The 19,077-nt window shown below is 42.4% G+C and overlaps 1 protein-coding gene across 5 annotated transcripts in view; it reads left to right on the top strand.

Annotated features, from left to right (window-relative positions):
• The window catches only part of LOC121189564 (neuron navigator 1-like), a 78,175-nt gene extending 59,474 nt beyond the window's left edge, over positions 1-18,701 (top strand). For 2 of the 5 annotated variants that reach the window (XM_041049866.1, XM_041049827.1), the window contains 24 exons: positions 2,794-3,622; positions 3,721-4,242; positions 5,178-5,219; positions 6,289-6,437; positions 6,551-6,730; positions 6,846-6,925; positions 7,385-7,462; positions 9,253-9,336; positions 10,223-10,331; positions 10,418-10,539; positions 10,701-10,709; positions 11,599-11,771; positions 11,881-12,043; positions 12,165-12,363; positions 12,471-12,559; positions 12,669-12,767; positions 12,901-13,072; positions 13,647-13,912; positions 14,038-14,189; positions 14,276-14,347; positions 14,455-14,660; positions 14,771-14,889; positions 14,980-15,168; positions 15,962-18,701. In XM_041049866.1, coding sequence (XP_040905800.1) covers positions 2,794-3,622; positions 3,721-4,242; positions 5,178-5,219; positions 6,289-6,437; positions 6,551-6,730; positions 6,846-6,925; positions 7,385-7,462; positions 9,253-9,336; positions 10,223-10,331; positions 10,418-10,539; positions 10,701-10,709; positions 11,599-11,771; positions 11,881-12,043; positions 12,165-12,363; positions 12,471-12,559; positions 12,669-12,767; positions 12,901-13,072; positions 13,647-13,912; positions 14,038-14,189; positions 14,276-14,347; positions 14,455-14,660; positions 14,771-14,889; positions 14,980-15,168; positions 15,962-16,057 — 4,199 coding nt within the window. In that variant the 3' untranslated portion in view covers positions 16,058-18,701. The remainder of the gene's footprint in view (positions 1-2,793; positions 3,623-3,720; positions 4,243-5,177; positions 5,220-6,288; positions 6,438-6,550; positions 6,731-6,845; positions 6,926-7,384; positions 7,463-9,252; positions 9,337-10,222; positions 10,332-10,417; positions 10,540-10,700; positions 10,710-11,598; positions 11,772-11,880; positions 12,044-12,164; positions 12,364-12,470; positions 12,560-12,668; positions 12,768-12,900; positions 13,073-13,646; positions 13,913-14,037; positions 14,190-14,275; positions 14,348-14,454; positions 14,661-14,770; positions 14,890-14,979; positions 15,169-15,961) is intronic. The other 3 variants (XM_041049847.1, XM_041049856.1, XM_041049838.1) reach the window with 3 other exon arrangements.
• Positions 18,702-19,077: the final 376 nt, after the last annotated feature.

Raw genomic sequence — 19,077 nt, 5'->3', positions numbered from 1 at the left:
CACACTGACCAACAGTGTTTTTTTTTCTTCCCATTGGGCCAGCCTTTCCTATCCAAGCTTTATTTTTGTGCCGGACAGAGAGAATTTATAGCACTAAGATAAAGGCCTTGTACCCAAAACAACTGGACCAGAGGCAGTGTGTGTGTTTGTAACATCGTGTGTATGTGCGCGCAGACAGGTCTGAGATTGTGCCAGTCTTAAAGAGTGTCACCCATCACATTTAACACGCACGCACACTCTCACTCACACACAAAGAGCACAATAGTGAGGATTGTGCAGCTGCCTTTTAAGCTCACCATCTGTGTGCTGTTTACGTAAGCACACACACACATATAGACAACCAAAACAACAGGATATTAGTTGGGCTGTTGTGTGCCAGTCTAGATAGGCAGTGTCTGTGTAAATAGTCCTCTTTTTGTGGGACTGTCCTGTGTTTGCGTTGCCAGCTGTTGAAATGACAGATATGCCAAACAAGTGTGTTGAACCAGCCTGTGATCTGTGTGCCAGGCTGTTATTGTTACTGATGTCAACAGTATGAATCTGCTATCAAAACTTCTCAAACTGCCACTGAGTTTCAGACTCTAATTAATCAGATGATAAAGTCAAGAGAAAGCAGACAGGAAAGGGTCCTTGTGGCTCATCAATGTAGAGGAGCTCATGAATTTAACCAAATGAGGGGGTAGACATTCTTACATTCATACATAAAGCATCTATGGCATGTCAGTCTGTCTTGAAAGAACAAGCCCTCCTCTCTAGCCTCTCGACCATCAAGGGTCTAATGACAGAGGGCGTTGTATGTATGATTGTAAAGCCTTCTGAGACAAATTTGTAATTTGGAACAATAAAATTGAAACTGACTAGACTTGACTACTGCCAGTTAAACTTAACGAGGAGAAAATAAAATGTTTTTCCAACAAATTGATACTATTTTTTTTTGCTAGTTTCTTTACTGAATGTTGGTGGAGCCTTTAAACCACCGTCCACTATTTGTGTTAATTTTTTCCAGCTGTGAGCATCACCTCTATTTCCCTCCTGCATTGCATTACGGGACAATTGTATCCATTAACAGTGCATACAAACATCAAACCGCTTTAGTAAGCATTATGACTTAGTTTACTGATTTTTGTCACTTTAGCGTGAATGCATTGCATATCTGCAAGAATTTGCATGTAGTTTGGAATTGGGACGGCGCATGTGATGGTTGTGGTCATTGGTTTCCTCTCCTGGGGTCACACAGACACACATCTGCAAACACATTCAGCCAAATTTCTGCAACAAATGTTTCCAAACCTCCCATGTACACACAAATCAACACTGATACTGTGTCTCTACAACCACACATATAAACACACGTGTTGAAAGTGTGACTGTTTATGGGGGAAGATGTCAGCAGTCTGGGAATGAGGCAGCTTGTGTTTCTGTATGTTTGTGTACAGTATAAATACATCTTCATTCCAGAATTTCCACCTTCCCTTCTTTCGCCTCTCCCACGGTCGCCTTAAATAGAAGAAGACTTGGAGAAGGAGAATTTGAATGAGCCATTTTCCTGTAAGAGATGTCAGTGATAGACGTTTTATGCAAAGGATTTCTCTGTCTGCCTCTCAGTCTGAATTTCAGCAGTGTGCTCAGATCTCCATCTCCTCAGACATGCAGGCCTCTTGCGTCGAGACATGTAGTGATTCACGGTCTCTTCTACACGAGCCACCGTGTGAAGCTGTGAGCTCCCCTGTCCCCACAGCCAGTGTCTGGAAATCAGCCTTCATTTATGTCAAAATTAATAAAAATATCTGCATCTGCATTCTGTTGATGTGTGTCACTGCCAGCAGTGTGTGTTTCTGCAGCCTGATGTTCTTGGAAAGGGCAGAGTTGCGGTTATACGATGGATTGAGTTTATGACTTGACATGTAAACCCAATTTTCACATTTACAAAAGAACTTAGAGTGCAATGTGTTGTCAGTGTCACATTCCTATAAGATCTGATCACTGAGAATTGCGAGTGTGTGTGGTATATATGTCTGCCCCTATGTGTGTGTATGTGTCTTTTGCGGGTTTATAAATACCCTTAAGTGACTCCAGATGTCCCCAGGCAGCACGCCGGTGGGTCTCTTTCAACAGCAGTTCTTTGACTCTGTTAATGCCTTGTATATAAACCTCCCATAACAACTCCCATTAGATACAAATTAAGAGCGTGGGCAGTGTGAACCCACTCTTGTGTGGGTGGTGCATACAGCGCACGTGTCTAATAGACTGGTTTTTCTCATAATAACTTCCAAACAAGTCCAATTAATTTGCCCATTGGGAAATGTCCAGAAGTGTGTGTACAAAATCTCGTCCATTCCACCAAGTTATCATTCACTCCGCCCTCTTTCTCCAAAGAGTCTTCAAGAGTGGAGAAATTCAGCTACACTGGGTGTTTCAAGCAGTTTTGTGCCAGTGACACGCTTCATGAACGTGAACAGCAGTTTTCCACAGCCATGACACACAGACGTACACTTACTGGAAAGCCGGAGAAAACTATTTTAGTTCATCGGGATGGAAAAGAGGAGTCACTGCGTGATAACACTGTGTGTGAGGGTAAAGCTGGCTGTGAGTCTGGTCTACATGCTGTCTGTCTGCTCAGAGAGGGATTTGCTTTTATCAGCTGACAGTCAGACCTTGTAGGTGTTCAGATAAGATATCATATCCTAATATGGCTAGGTTAGTCTCTCTCACCACGAGAGACTGTTCAGGCATTAGTCTGTTCAAGCCACTCATCACTGATTTTCTTCTTTTTTCCCTCCTCTACCTCTTCAGGTACAGTAAAGTCAGATGGGAAGCCCATGGATAAGTCTCGGTTAGCAGTGAAGACGTCAGGTCTTCAGCGCTCCTCTTCTGATGCTGGTAAAGACCACCGGAATGGTACCACTGGTGGTGAGCAACGTAAACCTCCATCCGGCCTGGTCAGGCCCTCAACTGGTGGAAACTTTGGCTTCAAGAAACCCACCACGGCTACCAGTAATGGGACAAACAATAACAGTACGCCCACTGTGATGAGTACAGGTGGCAGTGCCATACCCAGCGGCTCTGCTACTGTGGGAAAGATTCCCAAAACATCGGGTATTCCTGTCAAACCAGGGGCTGGTGGTGGTGGAGGACGTAAGACAAGTCTAGATGTTTCAAGCAGCGACCAAAGTGGTTTTCTGTCCCCAAATGCTAGGACGTCTCTCCAGTACCGCTCTCTGCCTCGTCCTGCTAAGACGAGCACGCTGACTTTAACCCGGCCGAGCTCAGCTCGCCCAGTAAGCACTACCATGGACACAAGCTCTGGATTGATCAAACCTTCAACTACTGCGCCCCAGGGCTCAAGGCTCAAAGAGCCTGCCTCAGGGCTTGGTTCTGGAACAGGGTTGAGTAAGACGGGGAGTCGTGGGATCCCAAGTCCCAGTCCTGTCAATCAAACGGACAGAGAAAAAGAGAAAGAGAGAGCCAAAGCTAAAGCTGTAGTATCTGACTCAGAGTGTGGAGGTGGGTCTCTAAAGGCCAGCCCTGCTCAGACCCCCTCAGAGAACGGAGGGAAGCTACAGGGGCTGAGACCTCCCAGCAGTAGCAAGGGCATAGATCTGCCCTCACCCAACACACACAGGTACCAAGGTTTATATACTAATATAATAATAATATACTACAATACAAAATTAAGTATAAATATGCTTTTGCTTCAACATTATCTTGTATTGTCTTTAGATTATCTGGGGTGCGCAGCCTGGCAAAGCCTCCATCCATGGCCCAGCTTGACAAGCTGAACTCCAACAGCCTTGAGGTGGGGGTACAGGACACCCTGCCTCCGAAGATCCCTCCCTACTCTAAGCTCCAGGACCTGGCTAACTCAGCAGGCAGCTCCACTAGCCCCTGCCTGACCCCCAGCCCTGCCCCATTACTCAATGTGAACTCTTCGGCCTGCTTCTCAAGCTCTGGGATTGGGTTGGGGCCCAGGCAGGTCTCTTCGCTTGGGGTTGAAGTGAGTGGAGGAAGCACCTCTCCCCTGCTCTACCCTCGACTGTCTGGGCTGCATCGGAGCATGGAGTCATTGCCGCTCCAGATGAGTCTGGCTCCAGAGCCTCAGGAGGGAGAGAAGAATAGAGAGAGGGAGACTTTAGTGAGAGGCTACACCACCATTGAGTCCAGAGACAAAGAGAGACAGGAGGACAGAGGCCCTCCTACAAGCTGGAGCTCTGGAAGTAAAGTCTCATTGACACTTACAGACAGGTGAGTTCAGTTTTGCTGAAAGATTATCTTTAACCGTGCGTGTGTTTTATACCCAGTCACATCACACAGGTATACATGCAAAGCAGATGTTTTTGTTTTTTGTTTTTTATTTTTCATTACTACCTTGTAGCTCCATCTGCTGATTAGCTGAGGAACTACAACATTCATCATTCATTGTTCAGGGATGGCGGGATTGGTCTGTTAGAGGCTTTGATATCTTATTCACTGTCTTCTACACTACAGCCACACAGCATGTGGAAGGGTGTTTTAGTTGAGCATACTGAAAAAGTAATAGGGTTTGACAGCAGTGGCATTTATGAAGAATAAAAGACAACACCTGTTTATGCCAACAAAGATAAGAGTAATGGACATACATAACATAGATTGGTAAAGATGTCTCTGGTCTTGTCAAAATAAAAATAGCACAAAGAATCATACATAAGAATATATTTAACAATATTATTCTAGAGGTAACCTAAACCTCTCATGGTTTATTTGTTATATTTATTTATTGATAGTGAATTTAAATTGTGTGTGATTTTATCTGAAATCAGAGACAAAATGTGCAATATAAGATGTTAATTATTGCCCAAATTATAGAAACATAACTATTTTGTGGCACATTTGTCACATATTATTTGGCTTAATGAGAAAGCTGAAAATCCCATCTACATTATAAACTCAAACAACAAGTAAAGGCAACCACATGCATGCACACCCATTCATAGACACACATACTGAGGGGTTGCTAGGCTATTATTACTACAGGCCTATTATCAGTGTTGTACCGGCCCCACTGACTGAAGTCATAATTACTGGCTGACACCAGCTGTCTGCCAGTCTCACTGTGCTTCTTTGTGCCTGCTGCCTGTTCTTGAGAGTTTAATAACTCCCTGTGCCAGTGGTTAAATAATGACATTGTTTAATCTCCACAGTTCTCAGAGAGACAGAAACACACTGCCAAAGAAAGGTTTGAGGTAAGTTAACACACACATACAGCTGCACGCTTCATGCACACTCTTATACACCACACTGTCAGGCAGTGATTGTTTGATGCCGTTTGGGCACAGGACTTTAATTGCACACACACAGAGATCCCATTGATAAGATCTGTTCTGAATGACAGACTGTGTTAATCCTCCCCGCAGGGCTATTAGAGATCATTTCTTTCACTTGTATTCCAAAACCCTGGCTTAATCCCCTCAAAACTGTATCTCATTTGTGTCCTGCTGGCAACATTTGGTGTGTCTCTCCATTCACACTTTGGTGCTGTATATGTAATGTAGAATTTAAATGGGCATCTTCTGAGTAATGCACAGTATGTGCAGTGTAGCGCCATGCAAAGGTCTTAAGTGTTGTTAAATTTGTATTATTATGGTTTATCTTTATTTCATTTAATGATATTCTCATATAAAATATTATAATTCACAGTAGGGATGCAACTAATGATTATTTTCATTATCGGTCAGTCTGCTAATTATTTTCTCAATTCATTGTTTGACATATAAAGTGTCAGAAAATACTGAAAGATGAAGCCATTATGATTTCCCAGAGTCCAAGGTGACATTTTCAGATTTAATGCATTGTCTGACCATCAGTAAAGATATTCAATCTAATATCATAGAAAAACTGATGAACACAGAAAAACCTCATATTTGAAATGCTGGAACAAGGAAATGGTTAATATTTTTACTTGAAAAATAACTAAAACAGGTTGGATTGATTATCAAAATAGCTGATAATAGCTGATTAAATTTCTGTTGATCAAATAATCGATCAATTGATTAATTGTTGTGGCTGTAGTTCACAGTTATGGTTCTAAATATATAAAAGTTCAGACTGGAAAGGAAAAGGATTTTTCAGAATTCTTCTCTCTTTTGACTTTGACTTTTTTCTGTCTTCACTTTAATAGTTTTAAATGTAATGTTCCCAAACATCCAGAGTTTGCACAACATTATACATGCATTTTAATGCATAACAACATGTCTACAATGAGTGACAGTTTCTTTATTTACCACATCATAACTGACTTTGTCCTCTGTGTAGTTTCAGCGGTGCCTCCCAGGCTGAGGAGGAAGGGAAGGAGAAAGGAGAGAGGAGACACTCTCACACTATTCTCAGTATGACAGACTCCCTCACTCTTCCACTGCTGTCCTCACCCACCTCCCTGCCCCGCACTTCTAAGACAAGTATGGGTGAGTATATACGCGTAGACACATTGTTAAGTAAAGTAGAACAGTGATTCACTTTAATTTTGTGTACAACAAAGGTAATTGTCCTCCCTTTGACCCGCCTGTTTTCTTACTAGTACCCAGCCCTGTCGGCGGACCTCCAAGGATGACTCGTTCCAACAGCATCCCAACACATGATGCCTCTATGGAGCTGTGCGGTGTGTCTCCACTGGGCAGCACACTGTCGCTGGCTGAGCGTCCCCGCAGCATGGGAATGGTTCGCTCGGGATCCTTCAGGGACAAGGAGCCCGATGAAGGTGAGTCCAGTGAATTATTTTGATAGCTCATGTCAAGTCTCTCTGTTATGTTTGGTGCTGTTGTGCAACTAATTAAGCTTTTCTGTGGTTTATTTTGTTGTTTTTTCATTTTCAGTTCATGGGTCTGTGCTCTCACTGGCATCCAACGCCTCGTCAAGCTACTCCTCGGTGAGTTTGGACAGCATGCAGACTCAGGTAGATACAGTTCAGTATGTGGTGTGGTTTGGACTGTATTTATGGATGATTGTGTGTACAGTTCTACTCGTATCACACTTTCAACAGAACACACTAAAAACAAGGCTTTCTCCCTTGGTATGCCCTGCACCTTATTAGTCTCTTCTTTTCTCCTCTCCTCTCCTCTCCTCTCCTCCTATGCCTTATCTAATAACTCGACTTTTATTCCCCCTGCTTCCAAAGGCTGAGGAAAGGATTCAGGGAGAGGTAAGTGTTTTCTTTCCTGCACTTTCTTCGTCTCTGCCTCATCTGTCTCTTTCCTTTCATCCATCACTCTCATCCCTATTGTCTGTGGGAGAACAAGTCCGTCATTCATTTCGTGAACGCCATCCACTCGAGTCGCTCATGTAATGTCAGCCATTGTCAGCACCAGAAATCTTGATTGTTTTATAATACAGTGTTCTCTGCTTTTCTTCACAGCAAATCCGCAAGCTGAGGAGAGAGCTGGAATCGTCCCAGGAGAAGGTGTCTAACCTGACCACACAGCTGACTGCAAACGTATGTCCTGTTCGCCTTCTGACCTCATTAATTATCATGACAGCGCTGACTTGCAAGTCCCTTAGTAACATATTTTTCTTAGTAGGTTTATCAGGTCTTCTTCAGAAAAAAAACATTCAGCTGTATAAATTTTAGTCTTAAATAAATAACATTTTATTCCCAAGTGGATTCCAGCTCTTGAAGACAATTCTCCATTGTGCAAATAGAAAATACCTAAATTACCACCCACTGGTGACTCATTTTAGCTGCACCTTCTTTTTTTAATTAGAAAACCAAACAAAACAAAATACAGCAAGGGTGTGTCAACCATATTTTAAAAACAAGAATGTTTGAATACAGTAAACTCAGCCAGAGCTTAGATACAAAAAAATGTACTTATAAGAAATAAAAAGGTGAAAAACGCTGCTCTATCCAACCAGACACTAATCTGAGTGACATTTTCATGTCATCATTTAGGCTACAATATCCAACCTTTTACCTCGAGGCAATTGAAGAATTAGTAGTAGCCCCTCCCCCTAATTTTACACCCCAATACTTGTCACTCATCTTGATGAACTGTTCACCTCAGTGACATGTGCCCTGAGGCAGAGGTAACAGATACTCATAAAGACCTGTCAGTGTGAAACAAGGGGATAGCGGGCAAAGAAGGAACAATGTCAGCGCGCTTTTAGCTTTGATGTTCTTTTTTTGTGTTTTTTACTCCTTCCTTGCTTTTTTTCATGATTAGAAGAATTTCAGGTAAATAACTTTTCTGTGTACCACGGGGTCACAGGCTGACAGTGTATTTTAAACTAACAAGAACTGCATAGTATATTAAACCTCTTTCAGGATAGGTCACTGTACAAGCTTATTCCTGCTGCGGTTATGCTTGCAATTTTTTTTTTTTTAACCCAGTGGCTTCAGAACTTAACCCTTTGTCTTTCACTATTAAACTCTCACACAAGGCAAGGAATCCACCCTTCATACAAAACAGCAAAGAGACACACTGAGAAAGATTTAAAATCCAAGCTGTGGTATGTCAGTCATAGATCATTTCTGTGCAGTCTCAGCACATTTCTTATCCATGCGGGGCCTGAATAATGCTAACCTCCTCCTGAACCTCTTCCCCAAGCCACTTAGCTTAGCCACACACACACACAGACACAGGTGCCTCACCCTTTCTTTCCACTCTACAAGGTTGTTTCTGAATGACCACCCTGTCAGCGTTTTCATTGGTCCAAGTGCATGAATACAGCACACGGCATTATGCATGAGTTCATGCAGCGCACATCAATCAACTGTTTCTGTGTCTGTGTGTGTGCGCGTTTTTCTTCCCCTGGGATTTTTTTCATACTGTTTGACCTTATATTGTGAGGGAAGTGAATAGGCAAAACAGATGCACAGATCATAACATAATGGGATTAATGACAGGCCATATCCATTATTTTACTGTATTAACATTCTCTGTAAAGGAGAATGGAAAGTAATTTTCCTTTCTTTCGCTAAGCTATAGTGGACGTGCATGTGTGAGAGAGAGATTAGGGAGGATTTTCCACAGGAGGCATCTTGTACAGCCTTTGTGTGTTCTGCTTTTTAGCACTTCATATACGAGGAAGAAGAGGCAAAGAAAATTTAAAAATCTGTCACTGAATGGGTGTAAAGAAATCAGTAATGATAAAAAAGAATCAGTAGATTTAGATCCTGTTAATTTCCTATTAATAGACAACTGCATAGAGGAAGATTTTGGGCAAAGAAATGTGAAATTTCTGCTTGTGTTTTTGCCCTTCAGCTTTTTTTCTTTTTCCCAACAGGCAAATCTGGTGGCTGCCTTTGAGCAAAGTTTGTCACTGATGACGACTCGGCTTCAGAGTCTGTCATTAAGCCATGAGCAGAAGGTAACATCACACTTAACATCCATACTTGTTGTACACACAAACCAGAATTCCAGCTGCATTCCACCATTGTGCCCGTCTTATGAGCAGCGAGCTAAGAAGAGGCAGGGTTTGTGCAAAAATGGAGCGAGGTGACTTTGATCACAGCCTCCAGTGAGAAGCTAAATGTAGGTGAGAGGCCCAGGCTGTCGTTCCACAGGGAGACTTTATGTGAGAAGAGGACAGCAGATCAATGAAAAAAAATACAACCTTCACTTTAGGCTGAACGATAAGCTCAAAGTGCAAACAGTTTGCGTGTGCACTCACAGCAAACATCACATTCCTGCATTCTTCTGCCTTTGTATCAGTTTTGGTGCGAATAAACTGATCAGTGCCCAAGGCAGTGTTCAGTGTGCATTTGTGTGAGTGTGTGTATGAAAGTCAGGAGTCGTTCTCAGTGCTTCATGCTTTGCTGCTCCCACTGAAAGGCCCGTCTAGACTGCTCCAGAAAAAGTCTTTGTTGTTAGTGCCAGCGCACTGACCTGTGCAGCTCCGCCTGGAGCACAAGCTCTTTAACCTTGAGGAGATGGGCCGGGTGGCTCCATTTATAGTGAAGTGGGATCGACTTTAGCACACAGTAAGCAGCCTTTGCTGTTCTGGACTCTCCTAACATCATGAGGGAGATCAAGCCCACCAGGTGTTTGACCTTATACTGTGGGTTTGAGTTGCAGTGCTTGACCAAAATATCAGGCCATACTACTCCTCCCTAAAAAGTATGGAAAAATATCAGTGTTTATTTATATTAATATGACAAACTGGCAAATGCAAATTCTGTTCCACAGCTTTGAGTTTGCAAACTGATCCATCCCAACTAAGCTGTCTGACATTCATTAATGTAATGTTTGTGCAGGACTCAGAGCTGGTGGAGCTGCGGGAGACCATCGAGGCTCTGAAGGCCAAGAATGAAGAGGCCCACGCTGTTATACAAGGAGCTTTAAACAATCCAGATAACATGAAAGGTTTGGAGATTAACCAGCTGATGCTGTTTTTCCAGTCTCTGTGCACATCTGCCAGCGTTTTGATGTTGACTTTTCTTGTCTTCCAGACCTGCGAATTCGACGTCAAAACTCGTGTGAGAGCATCTCAAGTCTGAACAGCCTGACTAGTATGTCGAGTGTTGGCAGCATGAAGGACCAAGATGCCAAGAAGAAGAAGAAAAAGAGCTGGGTAAGAATGAACGCACTCTGCTTGTTAGACAATGTTTTACTCTCACAGCCTGGTGTTTGTCTATATTCAGTCTGTTCTCCTTAATGATGATGACAAAGCACCATGGAAAATAAAGTATGACCAGCCTTTCCCTCCTCTGTTGTGTTATTTTGCTGTTTTAGGTCTTTGAGGTGAGTGCAGTCATTGTGTCCCTATGAAGTCTCTATAAGTTTCTGTCATACAGCATGATGGGCCATCTAAAACTGCAACACAGTACTCGAGTACCCTCCATCTCTGCTGATTCACTGCCTAGACTCCTGATTGGCTGCCTGTTCTGTGAATACTTGATTCGAATGGATGGCTGTAGTTCAGTGAGAGTGGCAATCAGCAGACATGATGACTTTCCATTAAAAGTGGAGCTCTCAGCTTAATCATCAAAGTTTATTAAATGCAGGTTTCAGTTATGTTCCCCTTCATTTACATCATGATTTATTATGTGTTTTATCCTTCAATATAGATATGTGCAGGCAGTATTGTGACCAACATCCAGCTTTACCACATAACCCTTACTCACCTAGCAGCTGGGTACTAAATCTGCAAAAACATGCACCGACCGCAACTTTGACCTGTTTGCAGAAAGCTTAAAGGAATAGTTTGTCATTTTGAGAAACACGCTTATTCTTTATTTTTTTTGCTGAAAGTTGATACCACCCTGATATCGGCCCTTTAAATATGAATTCACCACCAGCAGGTATTGAGCTTAGCATAGCATAGGCTGGAAACAGGGGAACATCTATCCTGTCCCCATCCTGAGATGACAAAAGCCGCACCTCTAAAGCTCACTACTTAGTATGTTATATTTGCATAATTCACACAAAAATCCTGTAAATAGAACAGGTTGAGTTTTTGTGGGGAGTTACATGCAGTAACAAAGAAATGACAAACTATTCTTGTAATGTTCAGCATGTGTCAAATTAACAATCCTAACACCTCCTTTTTTATCCTCTTAGTCCCAAATACAGTCAACCACTGAATATTAGTTCAATAGTCTGTTCTCTCTTCTCCTCTGTTTCTGTGTAGCTAAGGAGCTCCTTCAACAAGGCATTCAGCATTAAGAAAGGCTCCAAAACCTACTCAGATATCGAGGAAATCGTCACCCCAGACTCCTCAGCCCCTAATTCCCCAAAGATGCCTCATGAGGGGGGAGAAGGAGGGGAGAATCAGCCTTCATCCCTCAAAACCTCAGCTTCTGTGTAAGTACCTAAACACCTTATTCCAGCTCTTAGCTCAGCAGTGAGAAAGCCAGTTTAGCCAGGGTGTCACAGGTGTCAGGCCCTGATGAGTGCATCCTGTCCCCTCCAGAATAATGGAGACTACAGAGGAGGGGGACAATGAGGAAACAGCGGTATCAGAGCTACGCTCAGAACTCTGGGTGAAAGAGAGGGAACTGACAGACATCCGACTGGAGGCCTTAAACTCTGCTCATCAGCTGGAGCAGCTCAGAGAAGCCATGAACAACATGCAGGTTTGTTTTGCCTTCATGTGCATGCTCAGTAAAGTGTATACTCGGAGTATGTGTAAGAGTGATATTGCATTTGTTTGTTAATATAACTTAAATTTAAAGTTTTTACCTGTTTATGTTCTAGTCAACAGTGGAGAACTTGAAGGCAGAGAATGACCATTTGAAAACAGGAAGTCAGCTCCATCTTGCGGGCTGTGGCCCCACCTCCTCCACTTCCCAGCCTTCAGGCCTGGCCTCTCTCCTGGGGCCGTCACTGAGGCAGCCGATGAGCATGTCCCTCACCAAGTCCTTCAGTCTCAGCCTAAATGATTGTAAAGATACAGGTAAGAGACAAACAGAACCTTCTCCAATATTTAGCTCACACACATATGCACAGTTCGAATGAAAGAGTTGTATTTCATTCATCCCTTGTTTCCCTCTTCTCTTTCAGACGTGTCTCCAGCCGACATGCTAAGCGTGTCTTCCCAGCGGGATGAGGTGTGTGCACGAGTACTGGTCTGCATTGGAGATCAAGCAGAGGTAAACACAGAACACCAGTAATAGCTACAATATCCAGTAAAGTCAATGGCTTTATCTTTAGCCGCTTGGAAATTATGCAATCTCTCTTTCCCACCCTGTGTCTCTGTAGGACAGCAAACAGCAGCAAGAGTATTACTTGGGCTCAGTGTCAGTCAGTGCAAGGACTGACTGGGCCAGTCTCGACTCTCTTATAGCTAAGACCTTCAAAGTAAGTCAACAGTTGTCCTCTTTCACTGTGCAGGAATGAGTGCTTCTGAAAAAAAGGTGTAGCTGTGATGTGATAGACCAAGTTTCATACATTTTAACTGTGGTCATTTTATTTCTTTTTCTCCTGTATTCAGGACTACCTAACTCAAGTGGACCCGACAGCCAGCCTGGGTCTATCCTGTGATTCGCTTCACATGTACCAGCTGGCCCAGGGAGGGCAGAGGGTGATAGGAGGGGACAAACCTCAGGCCTTACCTTATCGCTGTCTCAGCAGTGGTTCAGCTCAAATACTTGTCACCTTGAAAGGTTAGTGAGTGTCCTCGACAGAAAATAGAAACCACACTTGTAGTTTTTCTTAAAATTGTGTCTAATTTACAATTATTTCCCTTTTTTATTTCCCATTTCTAAGCAGCCATTTGTTTCAGCTAATATCACAGTGGTATAAAATTCAACTTTGAGACATCTTTTTGTAAAAATTTGGTTGTCGTCTCCTGGTGATAAAATGAATTACATATGAGCCATGAGGACAAACAATAAACAAACATGGACACTTTGAAGTTTCCTGTTTGGGGTTTTTTTAAAACAGTCGCTGCTCACCACTGTATTGCAGAACTGAACTTTAAAAAGGTTCATCTTTGAACCACACTGAAATGAGTATAAACCAATGGCTGCCTAGACGGTAGGAAATCAACAAACATAAAGGATCCTCTGGACAAAGGGCAAGATGGACAGTGATTGTAAAATATATGTATAATTGTATAAAAGTGCGAAACCACTGGCATGATGCTTACTTTTTACTGTATCCTGCTTTGCACATTTGGAAGTGTTAAAAAAATCCCCCCACCCTCTCTCTCTCTACCCCGTGTGTGTCTTTCTCTAGGTATTAAAGAAAAATGTGTTGACTCACTCGTGTTTGAGACTCTGATTCCTAAGCCCATGATGCTGCACTACATCAGCCTGCTGCTGAAGCACAGACGTCTTGTTCTGTCTGGGCCCAGTGGGACAGGAAAGACCTACCTAGCTCAGCGTCTGGCCCACTACCTCCTGCAGCGCAGCCGGACCGACTCGTCTGAGGCCGACCATGAGACCTGTCTCCTGGGCCGCAGCGCTGCTGTCACCTTCAACATGCACCGTCAGTCACAGAAGGTAACGCATGACACAGGATTTTTCTCAGGCAGTAATTTTGAAGTCTTACTAGACAGTTAATTGACAGTTCTGAAAGTGAATTTAAACACCAAGAGAATTATATGCACCTTTCTTTACTGTCACAGGAGTTGCAGTTGTATCTGTCCAACCTAGCAAATCAGATTGACAGAGAAAGTGGGGGAGAGTTGCCACTGGTTGTTATCATAGATGACATCAGTGATTCAGCAGCCATCACTGAGCTTGTTAACGGAGCGCTCACCTGCAAGTACCACAAATGGTGAGTCAATTCAAACAGTCACAGTATTTCATTGAAGAGTTCAAATAAGATTAAGTTGACGAAAGTACATAATTTCCTCCTTTCAGTCCTTACATCGTTGGAACGACCAATCAGCCAGTGAAGATGTCGTCCAACCACGGACTGCACCTTAGCTTCAGGTGAGCACTAAGCCAGAAAGTGTTAACAGTGCCTTTTCTGACTTTAAAACAACATTAAATACAAAGTGAAGCTAACAAAAATTAACATCTCTTGCATATGGTCACAGGATGGTGATGTTCTCCAATAATGTGGAACCAGCAAATGGGTTCCTGCTGAGGTACCTGCACCGTAAAGCTGTGGAGGCTTACCAGGAGGAGGAGCAGGACTCAACACGCCACCAAGCTCTCCTCCGCGTACTCGACTGGGTCCCTCAGCTCTGGTACCACCTCCACACTTTCCTGGAGAAACACAGCACTTCAGACTTTCTTATAGGTGAGATACAGCGGACGCAGGGTCCGTTAAGTTAGAAAACAGGAAACGGGGGGAACAGTTGGATCTAGAACAGTGAGGAAAGCAGTTAAAAGTAATTTTTGCCTCCCCAGGTCCCTGTTTCTTCCTGTCATGCCCAGTATCAGTGGCAGAGTTCAGGCAGTGGTTTATTGACCTGTGGAACCACTCCATCATACCATACCTGCAAGAGGGTGCCAAAGACGGGATCAAGGTGAACACAGACGTCCTCCAAAGTGTAACATTAGTTGTAACAACAAGGAGTATGTGTTTTTTTTACATACATTTCTGTCTCTTTTCTCAGGTCCACGGGCAGAAGGCAGTGTGGGAGGATCCAGTGGAGTGGGTGAGAGGTACCCTCCCTTGGCCCAATGCACAGCAAGACCAGTCCAGACTGTTTCACCTACCTCCCCCCAGCATAGGTGCACCCAGTGAGGAGAAGAAGCCCCCCAAAGATACACCTCCACCCAGTGCACTGGAGTCAGACCCACTGGTGAGTTTCTCTTGAGATGAGTGAGATGTGAGTTAATCAGCCCATCAACAGAAAATGAATTGAAAAATAATTTCTGTAAGAGACTAAGAGGTGCAAAACAGTCACTGTGTTCTTGTTTACTAAAAGATTGCACCAGGGTTTATCACGGGTTAAATGCAAGAAAGCAGCCCCACTGAAATTTGCACATTTAGGCTCATGTGATATATATTTTCAGGTTCCTGTTCAGTGGCAAGAAAAACAAGAAAAACCGAAGAAGGAAGCAGGAACTGAAATTCATAAAAATAGCATATATAACTATAAACTGACCACTGCAGTAGAAGAAAATTGTATCTTAAATTTGAAACATCTTAGAAAAGCAGCTGTAAAAATTTTTTATTGCTTTATTGGTCACACAAGGATGAGAGACTATAGCCAGGTCAAGTGTTGAAGTCATTTATCAAGCAAACAAGCCAAATAAATGTTAATAAATGTACATTTTATTTATTTATATTTATTTTATTTATTTATATTTATTTATATCACTTTAAATTTATATTTGGGTTTTTTTGGTGGGGGGACAATTTGAATATGTCTGCTCTGGAAAATTAGGATGGGCAGTTTTCACTATTTTTTGACATTTCATAATCCATAAAAAATATTTGGCAGGTTAATGGCAAAATTAAATATTGGATGCCAAAGCTGTACACTATTCAGATGCATTTTCAAGAAATATTGCATCTATGCCAAGCCAGAACTAACCCTGGAAAGCAAAACATATCTGTTAATCTGCAGTTTGACTCACTGTCTCCTCCAGATGGCCATGCTGCTGAAGCTCCAGGAGTCGGCCAACTACATAGAGTCTCCAGAGCGCGAAGGCAGTCTGGATCCCACTCTTCAGGCTACGCTCTGAGGACAACATACGATTGTCAGTTGAGCTGTGGAACTATGGACTCTTTATTGCGGCTGCCACAGCGAGTGCAGTCCCAATGAGACTCATTAATGAACTTTACTGTGTGCTCAGTGAGCAGTTACAAAGCTAAATGTAAAGGATCTACAGAGAGAGTGATTATGGACGAAGGGCTTGCTCTGCCCTGCTATTACAACATTGGAAAGACAATTAAACTGCTTTTATAGGAAGCTGTGATGATCATGTCAGGGAAAGATACTCATTTGTCTCTTCTCTGACCCCAGTTTGTCCCAAAGGGGTTGTTGTTGAATCCGCAATTGCATGGTAACCGGAATAGTATGATGCAAAATATTACCTATAATCCTACTGATCAAGACCCATTTGTTCCCTTTCTTTTGTTTGTGTTTGACTGTCACAACTTTCAACGACTACAACTATTGGTGCTTACTGGTTTTCTTTGAAGGCACGTGCTTCATTTAAGAAAGAAATTCACTTCAGAGGTAAAAGAGTCTGATTTCCCCCAAAGCAGGACCATCACTCGACGACAGCCAAAAATGCACTTTATTTTCTACATGTGGTAATTGGATTTAAGGAGGCTGTGTCAGTGACTGCGCATTAAATGGGGGGACTATCAGTTTGGCCAAATCATGCAGTTCACTAGTAATTCCTCTAGATGGCAGCAACTACTGCCTCGGTGCCCTCTTGGTGTGCTTTTTTTTGTCTTCTCAAAGGTGCTCCGTAGATGATAACACACACTCAATAACACAGTTATGAAAATGGCCTTGAATGTTATATTTCTTTTCATTTCAGCCACTGTATCATTCATGGATCAAATATCAGACCTGTGAAGCTGTAAGAGTAACATGCATGGGTGAATAAGGAATTGAAAAATGAATCAGTTTTACGGTCAGCCTGTGCAGAAAATGTCATCATCAGTGGACAGTAGTCGGTGGTTTACTCCAGTAATATACTGATCATAACGACAGACTGACTCTATACTCAACATTCTGTATTGTGAACACACACACACAACAAGAAAACAAAAACTGCTTGTTCTAGTCTGCCAAATCGGCCTACCATTTCTGGCTATGCTTGCGTCTACTCTGTATTTAGATATCAACACAAACTTCTCTTGTGATAGATAAGGACACAGCTTTGAAAATCTTGATTTTGTAGGATTTTATACTGAGTCATACAATGAGCATCCGTATACAGTAATCACCATCTAGTATTTATATCAAACATGCAGTTAGCCACAGCAGCAGACAGCATCTTCCGCACAGTCATACTTCCGTCATTACTGGTTAGATCATTTCTCATTTGTTATGCCACAGGGGGGAAGTGGAGTACATGAGTTTTAAAAAAAAGCTGCAGTCAACTTAGAAGAATAAGTACAAAAAACATTTCCTTCCTCATTGCATTTGCTCTTTATATCTTTGATAATGTTTTTCAAACTAGAAATCTGTTTCCTTCTCTGGCACTATTTTAAGAGTTACAGGAAGAGTAAGGGCTGGGGTTAAGAATGCTTGAAACTCATTATTAAGTGGCTTCCTCTCATTTATTTCCTTCATTTGTTTGCACATAATATATGTGAGAAAGTGCTAGATTACAGAGAGTATTTATTGCTCACATCTTGACTGTTCTTGTGATGAAGGAAGACAGCATAAAAAGACGTGTAAAAGGAGGAAGCTGTAGGTAGTAGAGATACACTTAAACGTCTCAGTTCCGTGCCCCTTCACCCTGAAGTACCTCAGACTGCCATATTCTCTCCAGATGTTCCTCCTCTTTCCAAACAGCAAAGTGCTGCTGGAAAGTAGAGACATGATGCCTAAGTCTATCTGTGCCTGAAACACGATTTGGCCTAAAGCTGCTTTTGAGCTGTTTTAATCTACCACACGGAGGCCTCGAATTAGAGGAAACATCTTCACTTCCTCTCACCTACTCTGATGTCACTTTAATGTCGTCACCTTGATGCCCATATTTGGGTGGAGAGTGGGTTACTGATTTGGGCCTATGGCTGGTAGATGAGGTAATGTGTAACGTGTCAGTTAACTCTGCAGTAGATGAGAATGTGTATCATGACTGGGCTGTTTGTGTGTGATTTGACACCATTTTAAGTGTGAAAGAATAGACACCTTTGAGGAGTTGCCTGAGAGTGAGAAGCAGTGTAAGAACAGATATTAGCCTGGAGATCTAATGTCAATGCATGTGTCCCTGGTGTATTCCCAAAGTTGTGTTTCATTGGACCTACCACACTTAAACCTTATCACGGGAGGGATTTTTAATAACTGGATATCTTCCTTTTTTCGCATTGTTTTTAAGAGCAGACATTTGTTTTTTTTCTTATGCAAATATTTGTAAAGGTTTCTTTCTCTTTTGTACATGACATCACTATTGTAAACACTGTAAATAGTCAGTGCATCTGCGACAACAATCACAAAAAAAAAATGTAGAGATCTAAGAGAAGGCATGGCTCCTGTATGCAGAAATGAGCGTCCTCAGTGGTTTTATTGTCTTCCTCCAGTAGGAAGGAGCACTTGGCTTAAAAGGAGTCCTAATAATGGTTGTATGGCATGTCTCTATAACTACATCACATCCCATATGTCTAACATTGAGAAATGAACACAATAAAGTCATGCCATTCTTCACATCAGTACCTGTCTTGGTCGTCTGCTTTCTTTAAGTTATCCACAGGAGGGCGCTAAAACTACTGTTCATGATCCTTTGTAAGGTTGTATGATGATTTTAATGTCACGAGGTCCTCTTTGTTTGGGCAAAATAGGATTTAGCACTTCTTAAATGCAGTGTAATTGCTTGTAAAAAAAAAAAAAAAATGTTACTGGGGTTATAATAAGCCAGGAATTTTCCTGCCTGAGTAGGTTACAGGTCCTAACAGAGATGAGGATGTGACTGAGATGGGGAGGGGGGCATCAAAGTAAGGGAATGGGTGGAGTTGAGTGTAAGCCCACACTATATATATTACCTAGGACTCTCCTGGTTCCTTCATCCAGAGGACTGGCCGA

The sequence above is a fragment of the Toxotes jaculatrix genome, chromosome 2 (genome assembly GCF_017976425.1).
Source record: "Toxotes jaculatrix isolate fToxJac2 chromosome 2, fToxJac2.pri, whole genome shotgun sequence".
In the NCBI taxonomy this organism is placed as follows: Eukaryota; Metazoa; Chordata; class Actinopteri; family Toxotidae; genus Toxotes; species Toxotes jaculatrix.
This window is presented reverse-complemented; position numbering and strand designations above follow the sequence as displayed.